The 22,538-nt window shown below is 39.0% G+C and overlaps 1 protein-coding gene across 8 annotated transcripts in view; it reads right to left on the bottom strand.

Moving 5' to 3' along the window:
- cacnb2a (calcium channel, voltage-dependent, beta 2a) overlaps window positions 1–22,538 on the bottom strand; it is a 37,041-nt gene that overhangs the window by 3,050 nt on the left and 11,453 nt on the right. For 3 of the 8 annotated variants that reach the window (XM_057333298.1, XM_057333630.1, XM_057333714.1), the window contains 11 exons: window positions 12,591–12,710; window positions 10,790–10,912; window positions 10,401–10,537; window positions 10,151–10,227; window positions 8,738–8,871; window positions 4,086–4,166; window positions 3,763–3,821; window positions 2,566–2,675; window positions 1,842–1,993; window positions 1,569–1,664; window positions 836–1,003 (listed from right to left, as the gene is read on the bottom strand). In XM_057333298.1, the coding sequence (XP_057189281.1) occupies window positions 836–1,003; window positions 1,569–1,664; window positions 1,842–1,993; window positions 2,566–2,675; window positions 3,763–3,821; window positions 4,086–4,166; window positions 8,738–8,871; window positions 10,151–10,227; window positions 10,401–10,537; window positions 10,790–10,912; window positions 12,591–12,710 (1,257 nt within the window). Of the gene's footprint in view, window positions 1–835; window positions 1,004–1,568; window positions 1,665–1,841; window positions 1,994–2,565; window positions 2,676–3,762; window positions 3,822–4,085; window positions 4,167–8,503; window positions 8,524–8,737; window positions 8,872–10,150; window positions 10,228–10,400; window positions 10,538–10,789; window positions 10,913–12,590; window positions 12,711–14,241; window positions 14,464–15,635; window positions 16,401–22,538 lie in introns of those variants that run through there. The other 5 variants (XM_057333386.1, XM_057333865.1, XM_057333468.1 and 2 more) reach the window with 4 other exon arrangements.

The following is a 22,538-nucleotide window of genomic DNA, read 5'->3' as shown; positions in this document are numbered from 1 at the left end:
ACACAACGACACGGAATGCGCCACGCACAGCGCACGCACACACACACCCACACACACACACACACACACACACACACACACACACACACACGCACACACACACGCACACACACACACACTGTACAGAAAACACACAGACAGAGAGAGAAAACACAATCTTTTTTTTCTTGTTAGAATCATAAACTCACGTTTTAGTTGTTTTTCTTATCTTAAGTCATGCTGCTCCTTAAGTAAATGTACAGTATCTTGATTTATGAATGTATTAGTGCAACCGTAGTAGTACAGAAATAGCATCAGGTATGGTCCCCATCCTAATTCCTTTCCATTATATATTATCCACATAATCTTATAATGTCCCATACACTGTATATAAGGTTTGCTTTAAGCACACAACTTTCTGTAATGTTTATACAATACAGTAAAGATGACAATCCTGTCTACATCAAATGTCATGATAATAACCCATCCAAAAAGTCAACACATTGAAAGCATTATAGTAAGAACACACACAAACGCACACATGCAGGGCTCAGTCTACACTCCACATCAATTCACAGCAGAACACACACAAGTGCTACAAACCCTTTAAAAACGCTAAGAATGTTTGTTTCTTCTGTACTGAGTGTGGCACACAAACTCACACTCACCGTGACTGATGTTACTCATTTGAAACAGGATCAGACTCATGAGTCTGATAAGCAGCAGCATCACAGAAGGATAAGCACACGCATGGGTAAAATCACTGACAGTCTTCACGGTCTCTGTTATAGTACACCTGTATCGTATGTATCAGGAAAAGCTTGTGTGTGTGTGTCATCTGATGTTGATGTTGTACCTTCAGCTGTGTGTTTGAAGGATGTTCTGCTCCAGCAGTTTCAGTCTCTGATGCCAGTTGCGGGACACTGGGAGGATGAGTGGATTTCCAGTACGCCTCCAGATAATCTGCCATGTGCTCGCAGGCGTCTTCTAACTGATTCTCATCCAGAATGATGTCGAACAGCTCCTGCGCAGAGAAGAACACAGAGATCTGGTAAACCACAGCAGAGAATGATGATACAGAGTAATGCCATATAGGCGTTAACTACAAAAACTGAATTATTGATTCGCGAAACTGTCCTTAAGACAAAATTTAAAATATGAAAAAGGGTCTTAAGACGTTTTTTTGGGAACACAAAACATTGAATTAATTTAAGAAAAACTACGGCAGCTAAGAAGAATTTTCTTCTTAAGAATGTTTTGTGAATCCGCCCTCAGATCTTTCGTGTTTGGACTTTCCATGAATTAATTTCGTTTTAAAACACAATGTTTTCTTTTACAGCTAACCTATAGTGATAATTAGCTTTATAAACATCGAACACTTTTTGACCTTGTAGGGACATTTTTTGGTCCCCCTGAGAAACAACTTATGAATCAAAGTAAATGATGATTAAACATTTAAAAATGCAGAAGGTTTTCTGTGATGGTTATATTTAGGAGTAGGGTGATGGGATGAAATATTCAGTTTGTAGCGTCTATGAAAAGATCCCAGAAAACATGGAAACCCGACATGTGCGTGTGTGAGCACTCACCGGTGGACACTGTGCCAGTTTATCAGCTGCCACCATCTGTACATTGAGATGTTTGGCCTGAGATTTTCCTCGAGATTTTATTAACCTCTGCAGAACCTGAAACATTTACACACCACAATCATCAATAAACATTAACGTCACAGAACTGAATCAGGTTTAGGTCCCCACCAGGATATATAAACATGAACACACGCACACACACACTGTTTTCAGTGAATGACAATGACACTACACACTATAAGATACAGTAAAAGTGAATGTGTGTGTTTGTACCTTAGGAGAGGTGATCTTGACGTACACGATAATGGGTGCCAGAGACGTCTTCCCCAGCTGAGCCGGATGATTTATTGTGTCTGCATCAAGAACAACCAGCTGTAACGTCCGGGCCAGTTCAAAGATCCTCTCGATCTCGCTCTGAACCTCAGCTACACACACACACACACACACACACAATTACACCTCACCCGACACGTGTGCTCAACATCACACCCCTAAACGGTTTTCAGGCAATCATGAAACATCATAAAAATCACTGAATCCAGAACTTTATGATAAATGTGGAACCAGACTAGACGTGAATAAAATTTGGTTCTAAACGGAAAACACTATTGCAACCAATCAGAATCAAGAACACAAGAACGATGCAGTGAACAAACGTTTGCAAAAAAAATGGCTAAAGTTTGCTAGCGGAGAGCACTGATTGCACGATATGAGAAAATATATGTGTATGTCATATACCCGGTGCATCGGCGCATGTCCTCTGACGTAACGTTAGGAGCTAGCAACGACGTATGATGACGTATACCAGTGTAGTAGTGATGTCCCATTTCTTAGCGGAACATTTGTAACCCTTCCCTTTGCCACTTTGTTTGAAGGGGCGAGGGGTAGGCGAAGGGGTAGAAAATAGAATTGGGATTGGGCCTAAAGAGAAGAATCTGGAGTGTTTGTTGTGGGAATGTCAAGAGATTGGTCAGCTCAGAAAGGGACTCTCTCTCACCTAAGTTAGATCGTGTGTTGGAGCGCTCGATGATGGCGTGCTTGCTGGGATTGTTCAGCACAGAGCGCTTGGCGAGAGAAATATCCGCTGTCACTCTTGTGATTGAAATCCTGAACAAGACAAACACGGCTGAGAATCATTCATTTATCACAAAGTTGATCACATTGAATTCAAGCTTCGAAAGAAAGTTCATTCATGTACACCGAGAACTGTCTGATGCACGGACTTAATGTCATCAGATCTATTAAAGATATTTTGAGAAACGTTTTGCACTTATTTGTTTAGCAGACGCTTACAAAGTGAATCACAAATAAGTGTTAACATTTTGTCTAGTCTAAAAACAAATACATGTTTAGTAGAATAAACATTTCCAAAAATCTACATCACACTGTTGTGTTGTTAAAAAAACTACAAAAAAAAAAACTGCTGTTAAACTGTTTTCAATCTTTGAATCTTTAAAAACGGACCAATAACATTAACATTTCATATGTTACTGTACAGCCTCGCGTTGGGTCCTGATCACACGATAACAACCGGCTGCCTGTACATTATCCCGCTTATTACACGGCTACTTGCCACATGAGAAAAAGCTGGACATGAAATGTGAATTTGAAATATTTCATTAGCTCATTTTACCGAATGTAGACCTTCCGTTTTAAGGTAAGAAACAACATGCAGATGTCACGAACAGGCAATTTGGTTTAATCATTGTTCATCATGTTGTTCAATTATATATATTTACATTTAATTTGTCAAAAAAAAAACAGTCAAAATGATTTGCTGCATCCGGGTTACCGTGTGTTATTAGTTTTGAGCAGTTGTTATCTGGGAATAACCAACCTGCAGATGTCGCGACTGGCCAATCAGAATCCAAAACCAAAATGACCAAAGCATTCCAACGAGCCGTGTAATAACTAAACGTGTCAGTTGTTTTGTTGTTTGTTATCACGAGGACATAAACATGAAACGCATGAAGCACACGTGTGATTTAACACAGCAGGATTTAGTCTATCGTCAGGAGAAGGAACAGTTATGTGATGTGACACAGCTTTGTGTTTGTGGACCAGCATGGCCAATTATGGCAATGAGACGTGACTATTTAAAGAAACTTTCTGCCCTCACGTGACACACAGACGCACAAATCTCTAACCTCACTTGAATCAGAGATGAACAGACGAGAGAGAAAAAACATCTTACCTCCCTTCAAAGCGGTGCTTCAGAAAGTCAAACAGAGCTTTCTGCATCATATCTGTAACCTGTTCACAAACCAGAAAACATTTGTGTCAAATTTACCATCTCAATCGGAACATAAATCTGAAACATGTATGCATCGATGTTCAAATACTGATCACAATGAAATCGCTATCAACGTTGTTTAAAGGGACAGCTTCTCAAGTTTATTCTGCGGTTAGTTTCTCGTCCTGAATGTTGTACAGAAGACAGTCATGCAAATTTAAATTTGCTTTATGTGAACTGTTTCTTTAACATGTTCTCTATGATGTGACTTTAAAGGTCCTGACCTCGTAACCCTTGAGTGAAGGTCCCACTAACACCACGGGTCTCATGGAGGGCACCACGTCATACGGCGGGACGTGTTCTGTCTGTAAACCAGCACGAAACGCACACATGAACACACTGCACAGAAAAATCAACACCAAACGCACAAACTCTGAGAGATTATTTTATTCGATTCTTCTTTAATTTCACGCACTGTTTAATATCTCTGATGATCTCAATGAAATGGACTGAAGTGATGCAAAACACCCTGACAGAAAAAACACACGAAATTCACATGTGCAAAAAACACACGTGATCACGTGTGAAATGTGTGTTTTTGGAACATTTTGGTGTGAATCCCATGTCTTCACATGTCACCACATGTGGCACATGTTTTCCTATGGGTTTCATATGGGAATTCACACTAAAATGTTCCAAAAAACACACACTTCACATATGTTTTTTGCACGTTAAACACGTGTGATCACATGTTCTTCACATGTCACCACATGGTATCCCATGGGAATTCACACTGAAATGTTCCAAAAACACACATTTCACATGTGTTTTTTGCACATGTTAAACACGTGTGATCACATGTTCTTCACATGTTATCCCATGGGCTTCACATGGGAATTCACCAGAGGTGGACGAAGTACACAACTTCCTTACTTGAGTGAAAGTACAGATACTACTGGTCAAATATTACTCCACTACAAGTAAAAGTTGTAAAGACAGATTCTTACTTGAGTAAAAGTACAGAAGTACGTGCTTTTAAAAGTACTCAAGTATTAAAAGTAAATTTCCTTTATGTCAGTTGTGCATTGTTTTATTGTCGTATACCTTGTGCCTCTGAAGCACCCTACTGAATACACCGAGTAGCTCACAGAATCAGTGGTATTAAAGGAGTAGTTCACTTCAAAATTTGCCCCCATTGACTTTCCATAGTAGTTTTTATTCCTACTATGGAAAGTCAATGGGGGCAAATTTTGCAGTGAGCAACTCCTTTAAGAGCTTTATATGTTTAGCACATATATGTTTAGTTTAGATATAATCCTGTATGATCATTTAGCCTAATTATCCTCATTAGCCCCCTAGGCCTATATGTATTTATGAGCAGTGTTCTTTTATTTTGTATATTCCCTTTACCAGTTTTAGCAGCAATTTACCAGTAAGTAGTAAGGTTCTTGTAAATAGTAAAGTGTAGAAGCCATGTGTTTGTTGGATTTATTACCATTTGTATTACCATAATTTAACTACAAACATACTGTAAACTATAGCTAGTATAATGAACTATGTTCATTATATGTTTAGTTGCTGTGGTTTTACTAAAGATTATTAATTGGAGTATGGTTCCCATATATAGAAAATGGTAAATATGTTGATACTGTGGTTTTACTGCAAATACCATCCCTGCTGAAAAAAACAATGAATTTTTGAATTAGAATGAGATTTTTAAATTAAATTCCTCTTTGTAGTGTGTTTTGGGTTTTATTCCAATAGGATTTACCATCCCAGCAATAGAATCCATCACATACAAGTAGACAACAAGTATCCATAGTACAATTCCCATTATAACCATTAAATCCATTACATGTTATGTTGTATTTTGGGCAGGGTTCTATTGTTTTTATTTCAACAGGAATACTTCAACTATAGTTACTTCAGTAAAAACATCATTCATTTTCCAAATCGCTTTAAATGATATAGCAGCAGATCAGAAGTTAACACGCACGTGTAGCTCAAGGTGTATGTGATGCTTATTTACCGTTTAGCCGTTATGCCGATCATTTTCATGACAATGTTTCAACGATCTTTGACTGATCGTAACCCACAGATGATTACACCACACTTTAACATGTGCCTTTTTCCTCTTTTAATGTTCTATTTGCCTTTTCAGAGCGCTATCAACGATGTAGCAGCGCCTACGTTTACATTAGTTTAGCGGGGAAGATCCCAGAGTTGCCAGATTTGCGTTAAAAAAATCTGCCAAATGGCCATTCAAAGCTTGCCGGAAAACCGCGAGCTTAGAAAAACTGAAATACTTGGCAACAGTAAAAGGTCCTGGCAGATCGCAAGCCAGATAAATTGCGCACACAGGAAAACCCGCTGCATAGAAACCATTTTCTACTTTTGGACCTTTTTATAAATGTAGTGGAGTAAAAAGTATGATATTTGTCTTTCAAATGTAGTGAAGTTAAAGTACAAGTACTCAGAAAAAGTAATACTCAAGTAAAGTACAGATACTCAAAAAGTGTACTTAAGTACAGTACTCAGGCAAATTTACTTCGTTACTGTCCACCTCTGGAATTCACACTGAAATGTTCCAAAAACACACATTTCACATATGTTTTTTGCACATGTTAAACACGTGTGATCACATGTTCTTCACATGTCACCACATGGTATCCCATGGGAATTCACACTGAAATGTTCCAAAAACACACATTTCACATGTGTTTTTGCACATGTTAAACACAATGTGATCACATGCGAAAAACATGTAAAAAACATGTGAAATTCATGTGTCTTTTCTGTAACTGACAGTCAAACATGAATGAATGATACATTATTTACACTAAATCTCAGGTTTGCCTGAGCTCGGATTAGGTTGACATCATGTTCTTTTCGGTACATATCAGCAGTGTTGGGAGTAATGCATTACAGTAATATATTAGTTTTTGTTGTAACGGAGTAATATAACGGATTACTAATCAAACGTGGGTCATTTTATACCCGTTAAAATTTCAGTAACGCGTGTTACAACTAGGGTTGCACGGTGTACCGTGGCGGTGTTTCTCTCCTAAATGAATCCGTGTTTTGAACGACTCGGACGAGATGATGATTCAGTGAGTCATTCATCGAAACACTTGCTTCGTTCTTGAATGAATCAGCTGTTTTGAACGAGTTGGTTGAATGATTCACTGACACACAAACAAAATTTCCGCCACCTACTGGCCATTTTAGTCACATTTAAAGTAAGCTGCACATTGAATGAAGCAGTTCCAATGTTAAAAAAATGTTCTTCAGTTGTCACTACAGTAAACATTGCTAAAATTACTAGACACTAGTGTTTTTAAATTTTACCACAGTAAATATTAAAGTATACTACAGTATTTGCTAAAACATTTCCAATTACTCCAGTTAATACTACAAACATTGTAGTGTGCAGTATAATACAGTTCACTAAATACAGCGTGTTTCATTTAGATCTGTGTATTAAGGAATTTTGTTTTATTTTGTAGATTTTCTTATGAACATGACACAGCATTGCAATACTACCTGGTATCGTGATATTTCATAAGGTATAGTACCGTAAGATGTGTTTATGGTACCGTGACAACCCCAGTTACAACAACGCAATTATTTTTTAAAATAATTTACCAACACATTCCATTACCAGAGAAAAAAATCAGTGATTAAAATACTTTGATTGTAATACTATATTTTATACTACTTTCGCAGATAGTTTGTTAAATCGACATTTTTTAATATTGTGGTAGTGCAGGGATATTACCTGATACAGACCATTGACACTCGAATCCCCAAATATTAATTCCTGCATTGTTTTTACGCATTGTAGACAGACAGACATACTGCTGTACAGGTGTGTGACGATTGAAATGTCAGGATTTAATAAAGTGAAAAATTGCATTTCATCTTTACACATTTTCAACAATGCATGTATGGAATATTGGAATATTTTCAGAGAAAAAAGTAAATTCTTTAAAATGATTTAAAGTCAAAGGTGTTAGTAGCCACACGCAAACGTACACACATTGAATGGGCGTTTCAAACAATATTGAAGTAATATTATTAATATCATGGTAATGGTAACAAAATAGAACCATGTGAAGTGTTATCAACAAACTATATTCTCATGTTAAGCCAATAAGAAAAATATTGAGCCCCATTCTCTGCATCACACATGAACACAAATACACACGTGCACACACACACACAGAAGCACAAAAGCATGAGAACATGCGAGAACACACAGTAAGAAACGTTCATCTGTCAGGAGTCAATCCTGCTCTCACACCATCGTATGTCACCTAATATTATACAACGTTTTGTTCAACTATTTCAATTTTTACTAGTGATAAACAAAGGTTTGAACTAAAGCATATGGGATAATCCAGCTCAGACATTCTTTCGTCCTTTATTCACCCTCCTGTCATTTCAGACTTTTTTCTTCCGCAGAACACAACAGAAGATATTTTGAAGAATGTTGGTAACCAAACAACACTGAACCCCATTGACTTCCACTGTGTGAACACAAAACCACTGAGACATGTCTCAAAATATCTTCTTTTGTCTTCCACTGAAGAAAGACTGGTATACAGATGACACAAGTAGTTTTATTGTTTAAAGTCACGGCGTTGAAATGGCAGTGCAGAACAGGATTGACTCCTGCACGACTGTCTGAGGCTGAACTTACCGACTTCTGCTTCTGTTTAGCTGCGAGGAACATTAGAAGGAAAGAGATCAAACGAAAGGAAGCAAGAGAGAGAGAGAGAGAGAGAGAGAGAGAGAGAGAGAGAGAGAGAGGGGGGGTAAGCGACTGTGGACATCAGGACGATGACAAGCGTAACAGACTGTGGCGGGATGCCGTGCGGCAGGTGACAGACGCAGCCGAATGCAGGACGAGGAAGCGGCCGCTTGTGTGTTTTACCTTCTTAAAGAAAGGCATTCGTTTCTCACGGGCTAAAGGGGGTATGACTGCGTTTGGACTGGCTTTAGGAGAACGCTGAGGAAGAGAAGGCTCGTTCTCCTCTGGATCTAAACCAGCAGCGTCTATATCCACAGCTACACACACACATACACACACACTTACAGACTACAATCATTTCACAACATTACACAGTTTACTAGACAAGGACATATATATATTCTGTATGAAGAATATACCGGCACTCTAATGTCAAACTCATTACAAAACTTGTGTAACAAAATCAACATTGCAACATTTCAGCAAAAATGCAAATCAGCTGCGTCAAAGTTTAGGATGTACAGACATCTAGCCGAAAACATTGAAAATGTCGCAACATATGGATGCTGATAACACAAAGAAGGTTGAGAATGTAATGCTTTATTTTACCAAAAGGAATGTAAATGTATATTGGTTATATGGTTTAATGTTTTTAAATATTTTAATTGAACTTGATTTTGGTATTATTGTATTGCGCGTTACATTATTTATCAAAGTTAATGCATATCACCTTTTTTTTCCAATGTCATGCAGGCCTAAGGTTATTTTAGTTTAAAACGTTTCTGTTCATCGAAATCAAATTAAATATTGACCTAAAAATTGGAAAAACTTAAACTAAATTAAAAACTTAAATGTTGCCTTAAATATATACAGAAATAAGTTTAAAGCACTAAAATTAGAATAATAAACAAAAACTAAAATAAAAATGGATTAATCTTATATAGCAACATAAAAACTAAATTATAAAAAGACAAAAGCATACACCAAAATTGCTAAAACTTTAACTAAAATTAATATTAAAAAAATCTAAAAATAAAAGCTAATTTAAAATAATAATAAAACTAAAATCAAAACTATAATAACTATAAAGACTTATGAACAAGATATTATATACTTATATATATACTTTGCATTAAAATGACAGAAGTTTTATTTTTTCAGGCCCATGAAACTAAAGCAGGCACTCTAATCCCCTTGAGTACGGGATTGTTAATATTGAAAATTAACGTTAATAAATAATGTTACTAGAAATGCACCAATACATCGTCCAAAAATCGGTCAACAAAAGCAATCTTTAGTTTATAAACAGCTGATGATCAGGGCCGATATATCCTGTCAATCAAAAGGGCACAGGAAAAAGCTTTGAATTTGTGCTCTGTAAAGAGAAAATGTTAAGAAACATCACCAGTTTGATGTTCAATATTATTGAACATCATTATATGTATTAATAACATTCATAATGTTGAGAATGTAATCTTCAGAATCGGTATCGGCAGATAATCGGCTATCTGTATCAGTCGAGAAATGTAGTATCGGTGCATCTCTAAATGTTGAAAAGTGAGTGGTTATGTTTGATGTCTGTTGGTGATGACTCACCTGAGGAAGGTGGAGTTGATTTTCGTGAGTTTGAAACAATATCTCCAAGACTCGATAATGAGTTTGCCCCGGATTTACTGAAAGAAAGCAATGTTCAGAAAAACTCAATTTTGAAAGAAAAAAATACAAAATAATCTTTTAAAAATACAAAACAGAATTTTATTATGGCCGTTTTTAACAAAACTGTAATATGAAAACACATTAGAGCACGATGTTCAGTCGATATGTCCGATAGGATGGTTTTGAATACCTGGAATAGAATTTTCCTGGTTTGGAGCGATGCTCCTGCTGGAGTCGAGTGTTTTCAAGCTTCACTGGACTGGGAATAAAGCCGATTTCACAACCTTCTTTCACCAAACGCCCGATCCACCAGTCATTATTAAACTTCTGTTTTGAAACACAAAGACAATCATCACTTAAACACTGTTTACTTCTTAATAAAAAACTGATATTCTTAAACAACTTTTGCTTTAATAACAGCAAACACATGAAGAAAATCTCCCGCTTGATGTTATCCGACATGACCTCATGTGCTGCGATGAACATTATTTATAACTTCACCTTTTCAACTTTGTCTAAAATTAAACTTGATCGAATTAGAAAGTCAGACCTCTGAATGTGAATCTGTGTTTTTCTTACTTCTTTAACGTGAAGGAAATCTTTAGCCTCAAACGAGACGGCCATTCCGGGCACAGGGACGTCATCTTCGAGGGAAGCGCTGTAGCCGATGTTAGTGCGCACTGCGAACGCCACCGGTTTAGTCTGATCAGAAGAAAAACGGTGAAGAGAAAACATTCAGAAAACAAGAACACAAACATCTCTTGACTGATGACACATTTTGGAAACACAGTTCTCTTGTAATGTTAGGCTATGTTCACATTTGACTTCTTTTTTTTTTAAAGCTGCCAGCGTCTGTTTTACATTATAATGTACTTTTTTTTAAACGCCGTCGTCTTTTTCTGCAGCTCAAGAGCTTCGTGGAAAAAAGGTCAACTTTTCGGAAAAGAAAACACCCTACGTCAAGCACCTTTTTCACGGATAACCAATGACAAGCGAGTAGCGAGACCTGTCGTTTCCACACAAAAAAAAACATGCGAGGAAGGTGATTGGTCGAGCAGGATCAAGCTCGGAAAAAATTAAATGGCGGCCGAAACGCCACTTGGAGCATAGTTTTGTATAAATGAAAGTTTAATTCTCACTTTCAATAACTTTTGATTGCATTTCTAGCGAGTGTCGTAGTTTTGAAATATGTGATAGGTTGTTGCAAAGATGCTCTCTGTTTATAATTCAAATTGAATTCCGTTGCGCTAACTATGAAGCCTGTCTGAATCTGTTTCTCTGAGCTGCCTTCGTGCGCAAACGCTGCCTCCGAACATTTTTACTAAAAAAGCGTCTCTCGTCAAAAAAGAAGTCAAATGTGAACACAGCCTTAAATGATAGTTTTGTTTCATTGTCAACATGGAGCGCTAGTGGTGATGTGAGTCGCACGTGTCTTCATGTATAATTTATGATGCAGTGAGCGTTGAACAGCCACACGATGACCTCACAAACGCTGTGAATTATGGGTATGCCAAACAGAGGACACGGTGTCCTCTAAAGGTACTGGGGACAGTTGACTGCTCACACACACATTCAGAGACACACGTACGTGTTTAAGGATAAACATCTTGATATTTAAATGAAACACAATCTCATGAGCTATGAAAGAGCAACATCTGAGCAATAACATTTTCCTCTGGTTTGCCACAAAACCAAATGACAGTCAACATGTCATAACAGTTTATGAAAATGATTTGGGTTTTAGATCACAAGCAACACAGCAATATTATTTTCTGTAAATACAGAATGAAATCTCTTTAACATCTCAATTGCTTCTCCAGGACACTCATCCTAACATTCAAACTGTGCTCAGATTTGGCAAGACTTAAGGACACAAAACGCAGAATATTTCACTGCCATCATCCCACCGCAGGACATCTGGACTCATTATTAATATTCATAAGCACAACGAATTTCTTACACAACCTGATTGATGCCGCATGCTATAAATAGCCGTCGGTCCTGAAGTAGAGGACGACTGTGACAACGACAGAAATAGAGTTTTGTGAGTTTGAGTTTCACATATCGCCTCGATCCAAACAGCTGCTCTGAATCCCCCCGGAGCAAATACGTCTAAAAATGACCCAAAATAACCCCAGAGGAGGATGCGACTCTCAACGTCCGGACAAGCCCGAACACAGCTCTGTGTGTGTGCGTTTGATTTGAGACTGAAGTTATGAATTATCACCTCACTCATGCTTATAAAACCTTGACGTTCATCACATGAAGTATTCATGTCAGTGAAGGAAGACTCCGACTCATCAGGCGGCAATGTTTTTACAGACAGGTGCTTGAACAAATACACCCTGAGACACACTGACAGACAGTTAGACAGCAGTACCCTTGCATTCTCCAGCTGGCTCAGCGCACGTCTCTCAGCTTCTCGACGTAGAGTCTCTTTATCTTCTTCCAGAGAAGCATCAGAATCTGACGGTCGACTGGTGTACGAGTCTGCTGAGCCCTACAACACACACACAGGGACATCATCATCATCATCATCATACTGTAAACATCACAAACACCTGAGAGCACGTGATTCCTCAAACCTCAAATCTTCCTTTACTCAGGGTATTCAAGGTACAGCTAACCTCCAAAGTTTAAAGGGACAGTTCACCCCAAAATAACAATTCTGTCATGAATTACTCACTCTCTAGTTGTTCCAAATCTGTATAAATGTCTTTGTTCTGATGAACACAGAGAAAACACAAAGAAAAAATAATGGGAGTCAAAAGTGGCCCAGAACTGTTTGCTGTCCTACATTCTTCAAAATATCTTCTTTTGTGTTCAACAGAACAAAGACATTTGGAACAACTCGAAGGTGAGTAAATGATGACAGAATTTTCATTTTAGGGTGAACTGTTCCTTTAAGTGTGTACTGTAAACAAACGTGTGCTGTACTGTCCTGCATATAAGCAAATGTAAATAGGCAAAACTTTCAGAAAGCAAATGTTTGTGTATTTCTGTCAGGTGACACTGCAGATGTTACACAGTTCATGTTTCAGGAGTGACAGAGCAGATGAACTGGGTAAAAAAACGACAAGGAGATACTCGCACGAAGATATGAGATGTTGATATAAAAGTTATTACCTTCATTCTTACAACAAACAATCTAACTCGGGTACTTTCTGATACTATATATCATTTATTCAAGGCTTTTTGGTAACAATGAAACACGCATTTTCCATAAAGCTGCTTTGAAATGATAATGTGATAAGTGCTATACAAATAAATGTCAACTAAATTACGATTTTTGTCATTTTATTTTGCCTTTCATGTTTTTTTTTTGCTTTCATTTTGACCAAATGTTTTCACAGAACAGATCGCTGATGGAACTTTGCATGAACGTTAAAGAGATAGTTCATTGACGCACCCTCTTGTCATTTCAAACCTGTATGACTTTCTTTCTTCTGCAGAACACAAAAGAAGATCTTTTGAAGAATGTCGGTCCCCATTGATTTGTATTGGTTTCGTGTCCATATAATAGAAGTCAATGGGGACCGACGTTTTTGTTTACCGACAATCTTCAAAATATCTTCCTTTTGAATTTTGCACAAGAAAGAAGGTCATACCGGTTTGAAATTACACAGCACAGCTATATGTGTATAAAACACACACTGTAAAATTAAAATCATTTTTAAATAATTCACACGGTAGGGATGGGCACGAGTAGGCCTACTCGATTACTCGAACGCGACAATCGATGGTGAAAACGATGATCGTTTGGGTCTATAAATACATTTTTTAATTTTTCTTTCTTTCTGATTGGTTATGTTGGCATTTCGGGTTGTGCCCAGATATTTGATTGTTGCGTTGCGAGAGTTTGTGGTCCAGAGTCAAGTCCGGAGCACAGAAGGCCATATTGAAAGCGCACAGCGATGCTTGGTTTCACTTTGATAAACCTGACGAAAATACAGTCTAGTGCAAAATGTGCAGCGACAAGCAGCATCCAAAACATACAAATCTACTACAAGTTTGATCCGTTATCATCTTACACTCTGTCTAACGTTACACCGCACGCGAGCGGCCTGATGCAACATGGCGAAAGCAAGAAGAAACTGGACGTTTGTTGCGTCTCTTTGCGCTGCATCCAGTGGGCACAGATTTGCTGTCCATAATGGCTTAGTGTTGTATTCGCGCCGCGAGCGTTTTCAATCCATTCCCATGGAAGCTGAGGTCGCGTTGCGCTCGCGGAGCAAAGCGAGCGTTCCTCTTCTCCGCGAGCGCGCGCCACGTGAACGTGCGCTGAAGTTCATAAGAATGGATTAAAAACGCCCACCCTGCTCCGCACCAGTATATTTGGACACAAAATGTCAGGTGAGACCACTACTATCAGACAGACAGACATGTCAGACGAGCATAAGAGACTTTACAGACAGAAACGTGACAGGGCAGAGATGACGTTTCATGTCACGCTGATATTTCTTTTAAATGTTTACGTTGTTAGATTATTAAAAATTCACTATCAATGTTTTTGAAAATAGTGTCGATTTAATTATTTACTCAATCTTATAGTTTTATTAACATATATTTTCGTATCAGTGTTGTAATTAAAATCTTTTCATTATCACCATGGTATGGGGGACACGCCCCGCCCCCAATTAATCGAGAACTTCAGGTTTTTCAAACCTGTCCAGTACTCGAAATGAAATATGATCAAAAATGCCCATCCCTAACGCACGTCAGACAGACAGAGATAGATGCAAAAGGAATGTCGAGCTGTGTTGTGCAGTATTGATCACACATCACAACACACAATCTGACTATCAATCACTCCCTCTCCCTCTCCCTCTCCCTCTCCCTCTCCCTCTCCCTCACTCACTCACTCACTCACTCACTCACTCACTCATACAGTACACAGAAGCATGTGACACACAGATGGCACACTAGTTCACATCCACTGCAGTATCTCTGTGATTTTAACACCATTCAGGATTCAATCACCTCGAAGCACCTGATCAATAAGACACATACAGTACAGTAGAATAACGTCATTAATGATCAATGTGATGTACATTAAAATAACTATCCTACTTTTGCATTTTGTTTCAAGAGCAATGCCACATTTTTATGTTTAGAAATGACACAAACACAAAAATACATAACAAAGCAATGTGTGCAATTACCCCATGTGCACAAGCACTCCGCGTCCTTCAAATGAAAGGCTACAGAAAGAGATTCAGGGACGTATTTAGAAACGAAATATACTAGTCAACCTGGAATCAAGGTCAACTTGGGTCACGCATTTTATTTGAATCATCCATGAACACATACAGATGAAGCACGTGCTACTTCATTACACCTCGATCAGCGTGTATTTTCATTTTTAACAAACAAATGAATGTACACAAACACACACGGTGCGTAAAGTTAGTTTACAGTTTCTTACAGTGATGTTCTTCACTCGACTCCCCGTTGCTCGTTTCAGCAGGCGGATCCACGAGGCCTTCATCAGCCAATCAGGTTAGAGCGTTTGCTCCACTCACCATACCAGCCGCCTCAATAAACTCGATCAGGCAACGGCTGCACGGACGCAGACAGCGCCACCCACCGCGGCCAACGGAATGCGTTTATCTCAAATGTCTTTTCTCGGAAGTTCGGTTTAAACTGCTACCTAATGTCTCTGCTATTGCTCGGGCTGACGTTCGCGGTGTTAGCTGCGCGGCAGCCGCTGCGGTTGCTGTGGGGACGGATGCGTCGCTGACGATGGCGCGTAATTCCACGTGCGTGTGCTTGCTCCCTGCGCATAGTGGACGGTGACGGCTGCGACGACCAGTGTGGATATCAATGCTTGTGTTTAGTAAAGAGGGGCTTCAGCAGAGCCCACTGCAGCGCGCCGGGCTCCCATGCTCCCGGCACGCGCAGAAACGATGATGCTGCTGCTGCTGCAGGCACGCGCTCCTGCGTTCTCTCGGTCCGATGGTTTCTGTCCGTCCGCTGTTCTGTGTAAACATCACCCAGCTAAACATGAGCAGGCATTCAACGAGTGAACGACGTCTGGGAGATCTGCAGTCTCTCTCTCTCCGTCTGCTTTCTCTCCACACACCTTCACGCTGTCTCAGCCCTCTCGCTCTCTCTCCCCCCTTCTCTTATTTACTCATCCTCCTCTCTCTCTCACTCGCTCTACCTCACTTTCTCATCTCATTCAACTGCCTCTCTCTTTCTGTCTCTCCATCTGTGCGACTAATGTCTCTGCGCTTGCGTGTGTGCGTGAGAAAGGTCGAAAGAAACGCAATTTTAAAGAGTACTTAACTAGGGATTTTTAAGGTCCTACTTTGGTTTAAGGAGTGTCCAACAACAAGTTTACGTACATAGAAGGTGTAAAAACACGATTATTTCATAATAATAACTAGTTACTTTTACCTTACTTCTTGACTGACTCTCAAATCGTTCTGCGATTCATCGGTCTAATCCCCTCCTTTCCTCTAGCCTAGTCTGATGTGATTGGTCAGATGGTCTAGTCTGCTGTGATTGGTCTACCGCGAATGAGGCTCACGAGCTACAGTGTTTGGGGGAGAAGGGTGAAGTTTTCGCGCGCAGTCCTAGCAAAACGAGACTATATGTAGTGACATAAATCTGCGGCGGTTGGCGAATCGGACTAGGGACGACTCGTTTGCGTGATTCAGAGTCGACTCCCTTTTTTCCAAGCCAATAACTTTATTCATTCACCTTCGGATTTACAACTTGGCAGACTGCTTACTTTCAAACACGGCAACATTACACACGGCATGAAATGTCATTTTCATGATCTCATGTTATGTACTCTTTAAAAACGAAACAGTGATAAAAAAGTACAAATAAAAAATGAAACATACTTGATGAAAGAAAAACAAGCAAAGAAAAAAGACACACAGTCTGATGTACACTGGCACACACTCGCAGTTCTCTTTCAGGTACGGTTGCTGACAGACACGCAGACCCTGTCAAGAGTCATTTCACAACAAAACAACTGCAAATGCGGCGCACAGGCTCACATCATCAAATCTGATGTGGGAAACCTTCACATGTCAATCAATTTGAAATAATAACTCTTCTTAACTGATCTCGTATATGTTGCAGTATCTTTTAACTGATGGCCTTCAACTCAATGCTGATTAGTAATATTATAATCCTGAGCTTTAATGATACATTTCTGAATAACTGACGTATAAATACAATAGCCATGCATGAGTCTCTCCACTTGATATTATTATAAATCAATTCAATCAATCAATTCATCTTGTTAATGTAAAGGAAGGGTTAAAACACAAAACTCTCTGATATTTATAGACAGTTCCAAGAAGGGGATGCCACAAAAAGGATCACACTTGTATTGTTACTGTATATCTGGACTGTGATGGGTTATTGTCGGATGTCACTCACTGGTTTGCTTTTTTCTGAATTAAGTTGTGTTATAGTGACAGCTGAGCTATTATAAACCTATAGATAACGTCTTCTCATGTTTTTCCTCATTCAATTCAGATATGATGCACTTTTGAGTCATTATGTGCACATCCTGATGCTCGGATTCAAGAAATCTTATGTGAAATAATAGGGATGTAACAACATTATCGATATCGTGCTATCGCAATAGCAAAATTGTCTCAATATTATCATGGTCACATGACCGTATGAAACGATAGGTCTTCCGGGCCTAAGGAAAGTTCGAAAAAATAATAGATGTTACCTTTGTCAAGGTCCATCTGGTGCAATTATTTTATTTAATAAAAGGGATTTTTAGGTCATTTGACCCATCTCATACTATAACGCATACTCGATTAATCGTTTTTCGATTCATCGTTTTTTAAATGCGGTCGATTCAATATCGATTGTCAAAACCGTGAATCGATTTTTTTTCATATTTCCACAAGCACTGAACATTCATTAACGGTGACGGTATCGATCTTTCTGTTAATTTTTTTATTTAGCAGTGTACATTTTTTATTCACAAAACCAAATATCTTAAGATTGTGCCTATAGGTTTGATGTCTTTATTTAAATTTCGCTTATTGTAAAATCTCTTAAACTTATTGATAATAACACAAAGATTCATCACAACTTCTCCATTCAACTGGGCTCATCAACCATCACATCTTCCAGAACAGCCAGAAACCTGGGAGTGGTGATCGATGATCAGCTCAACTTCACAGATCAGGTTGCCAGTACCACCCGGTCCTGTAGATCCATCCTCTACAATATTAGGAAAATTAGACCTTTCCTATCCGAGCATGCTACGCAAGTCCTAGTCCAGGCTCTTGTTCTGTCCAGACTGGACTACTGCAATGCGCTACTAGCCGGACTTCCAGCTTGCACAACCAAACCTCTACAGATGATCCAGAATGCGGCGGCAAGAGTGGTCTTCAATGAACCGAAGAGAGCGCACATCACTCCTCTCTTCATTAAGTTACATTGGCTCCCTATAGTCGCTCGAATCAAATTCAAGACTCTGCTCCTGGCCTACAAGACCACCACTGATGTGGCACCCCCTTCACTCGCTAATGCAGACTTATGTACCCGCCAGATCCCTACGCTCTGCAAACGAACAACGTCTTGTGCCATCCCAACATGGTAAAAAATCTCTCTCACGTACCTTCTCGGGATCAGTTCCACATTTATGGAATGATCTGCCCGCTGCTACAAGATCAGCAGATTCTGTAGCCATCTTTAAAGGAGTCATATTGCACGGCTAAAACGAATATTATTGTTTGTTTTAGCTGTAACGCAATGTGTATACACCATTTAAAGTTTAAAAAACGTTGTATTTTTGTGCATGTTTGTATCTCCTCTTTGCCCCGCCTCTCTGAAACGCGCTGATTGTTAACAAAGCTCATGGCTCTGAAAAGCGAGGTGTGCTATGATTGGCCAGTTCACCAGTGCGTAGTGATTGGTCGAATACTGCAAGCATTTCACGGAAATGTAACGCCTCTTACCATATTCGGAACATCAGGTACACTGACAGGCGATACAATGAGATTTACAATTACGCCCACCTTAACTACGTGTAGATTTGGGCGGTCTTAATCAAATCATGTGACGAAGTTATGTAGATTCGCCGGGGTGTGGTTACACGAGGCGTTTCAGGCAAGTCTGGTTGAGCATTCTCTTTTACATAGAATGACTCTTTTGTTCCCACACTTACATTTCTGCAATTTTACGTGTCTAATACATGCATGAGCAACTTATAACACACCAAAGACAGAAAAACACGTACTTACGCCATATGACCCCTTTAAGAACCATCTGAAAACACATCTCTGCCGTCAACACCTGACCAATCAGGTCTAGTTTTTCAAAAAATAAATAAAAAAACCTTAGCTCTGTATACTGTGGTAGGTTATATGAGACCAGTTTTGTATTGCACCTATGCTTTTTGTTGTCCTTATGTTGTTCCAATTGTGTCCATTGTTTCCCTCATCTGTAAGTCACTTTGGATAAAAGCGTCTGCTAAATGACTAAATGTAAATGTAATGTAAATAATAATAGCGAAGATGAGTTTATTGTTTTTTTGCCTGAATGAGCAAAGAAAGAGAAAAGGACGATATTGGGTTCACCCTATTCTTGAGAAGAGAGAAGAGCATGGGGAGTTTAATAGATTGATCCAGGAGTTAAAGCTGTACCACGATCATTTGGTCTGGGGATTAATTAGTTACCGAATGGCATTTGCATTGCAGCTGTACTATTTAAACAGTTGTAAAATATTTGTACACTTGACGTGATGTTTGTTTACATGTGCCTGTGCTTTCTACCTACAAGCAAAACTGCTTAGTTATTGTATATAAATGCCACCTCAAATTATGCCACAGAACTTCTTTTTTGTCCTGGTTTTTGTAGTCGCTGTGACTTTTTTCAAAAAGTTCTGTCTGTTCTGACACCAACGACAGTAATAACTCGACATCCATTCTCTCACAATAGCTTTCTGAGCCTTTAGCGCCCCCGCGTGCCCTCAGTGGCTCTAGGCGCGTGACGTAAAATGCTCGATTCTTATTGGATAGTCCGTTTCTTCGCTTTGCGAATGGGGAAAGATTCGTCGCACTAGACGAAAAAAAACTTCACATTTTCTCCGCGCTGATATTTGCGGTCTGTATGAAAGGCTTCATAAGAATCTATTGTTTTTTGATCTAGAAGGTTATCGCGATGAACATTCGCACCGAATATTCACGGGCAATCTGAACAGGCCTTTAGAATGAGTTATTTCTATCTACATACACCGCGGGTCCCCACATGGAATTCACCATGTTGTTTCTACAGTAGCCCTGAATGGACAAACTGCTCTACGTTATCTCCTTCAGCAAAGAAGTGAAAATGTGACAACATCTTGGTTTTGTGTCAGCCGTCGTGGGGGGAGCGGTGGAATGAGCCATTGGATGCAGTTTGCTATTTTCATAAAATTGCATACACTGGACCTTTAAAGTCGGCATGAAACGGAACTAGCGATTGTCTTTTTTTCCGTAAAGTGACGTATACCCAAGTGAAACGACTTCTGAAACAAGAAAAAAAATGTAGGGCGGGACTTGATTTCATCCACCGACAACTGATTGGATCGTTAAAAGGTGAAAGATTTGAACGCCAGTTTGCAATCAGTCAGTCATTGCAGCCCCTCCCTGGCGCCATTCCTTGTGACCGGAAGTGAAGAGAGGTTGTTTTGAGAGGGGGAGGAGGTTACATGTTTGACTAAAGGTTACAAGTGCAAATTAATTTTTAAAAATAAATAATGATGTGCACGGATAATTAATTTATAATTTCATTTTAAGGGATGAATCAAAGTTCAGTCATCATTTTCCCCCTCACGTAGTTGCAAACCTGTATATGACTCTTTCTTCAGTGGAACACAAAAGAAGATATTTTGAGAAATGTCTCAGTGGTTTTGTGTTCATACAAAATAAGTCAATGGGGTTCAATGTTGTTTGGTTACCAACATTCTTCAAAATATCTTCTTTTGTGTTCTGAAGAAGAAAGTCAAACAGGTTTGACATGACATGAGGCTGAGTAAATGATTTCTTTCATTTTGGGATGAGCTGCTCCAATTCATGCAATTCAGTAGTGCAAGGTACGTTTAGCAATGTTCTATTCATTCTCGTGAAATCGTATGAGCTAAAGATCTGCGTTACACGAAAACAATGAAAACACGACGTCTGTCATTCTGAGAAAGTGAAAATATGACAACATGATTATGGGATTAGAAAGTAAGTGCTATATTACACACACACACAGACCAGAGAACAGCAGTGCCCACAGGCAACTGTGAACACAATTATCTGATAGAGCACAAAAGAACTGGTGCCAAGCATGACCTCTCTCTCTCTGACGCACAACCATATTCCAATTTCCATCCAATCATTCTGACATCAGACATCAATGTGAATATTGACGGATAATGACCACATCACAAAAAGCACACAGTCACACACGCTCTCAATTGTTATGATTGTGTTTTGAAAGTGTTCCAGGTTTATAATTCGTCATATACAGTAAGTGATTCATAATTTCTGATGGTCTGTTCAGATGGTCTGACTCACAGTTCATCTATGAAACGGCTTTATTTGTCTAAAGAGACTTACAGAATGTGCCTCAAGAACCAGAATCTCTGCAGAAGCGTTTACCCACAATCCTCTGGGTCAACCCAACCTTACACAAAGTACAAATGCAGAAGATGCAACACCTAATACAGTAAAGCCAAACACAAAACAAATACCATTGAATTCATCCACCGTATACATTCACTGTCAGCATCGCTATCTACAAGTTAAATCAGGTCTTTTTTCAAAACTGTTCAAATACTTGTTAAATTAATATGAAACGTTTCAGTAAATAGCCCCGCTTACAAAACTTGATAGATTAAATAGTCTGGGAGAGAAGAATAGAGTTATTCTGAACACTTTTGCTGAACACAAAACGACAGATATATTCTCCTCCTCGTGTGTTTCACAGAAAAAAAGGTTATTTGAATATTTGTGAATTTTCATTTCAGGATGACGATTTCCTTCAACAAAGAAAAAAAGCCTTACAAATAGTTGAACGAAAATATGTACGTAGATGAAGTTTGTGCCAACAGTCCACTACAGTGTATCATGTGTATGTATGCACACTATCCAGTGCACTCCAGATGTGAACACAGATGTCATACAGCTAGGACGATCAACGGCGTGTTTCTGAGTTTTTTTAACACTATCAAATGCACTCAGAACAATAACAACGCGCGACTCTCTGAGAAGAAAGAAGTTCAGGAAACGTTTTTTTCACTCAGAAACTTTCCAGAAAGGAGCCGTAAGTTTTCTTTCTTTTTCCTTTGAAAGAGCAGAAATGAGAGAAAGGA

Source organism: Triplophysa rosa, linkage group LG1 (genome assembly GCF_024868665.1).
Source record: "Triplophysa rosa linkage group LG1, Trosa_1v2, whole genome shotgun sequence".
Lineage (NCBI taxonomy): Eukaryota > Metazoa > Chordata > Actinopteri > Cypriniformes > Nemacheilidae > Triplophysa > Triplophysa rosa.
This window is presented reverse-complemented; position numbering and strand designations above follow the sequence as displayed.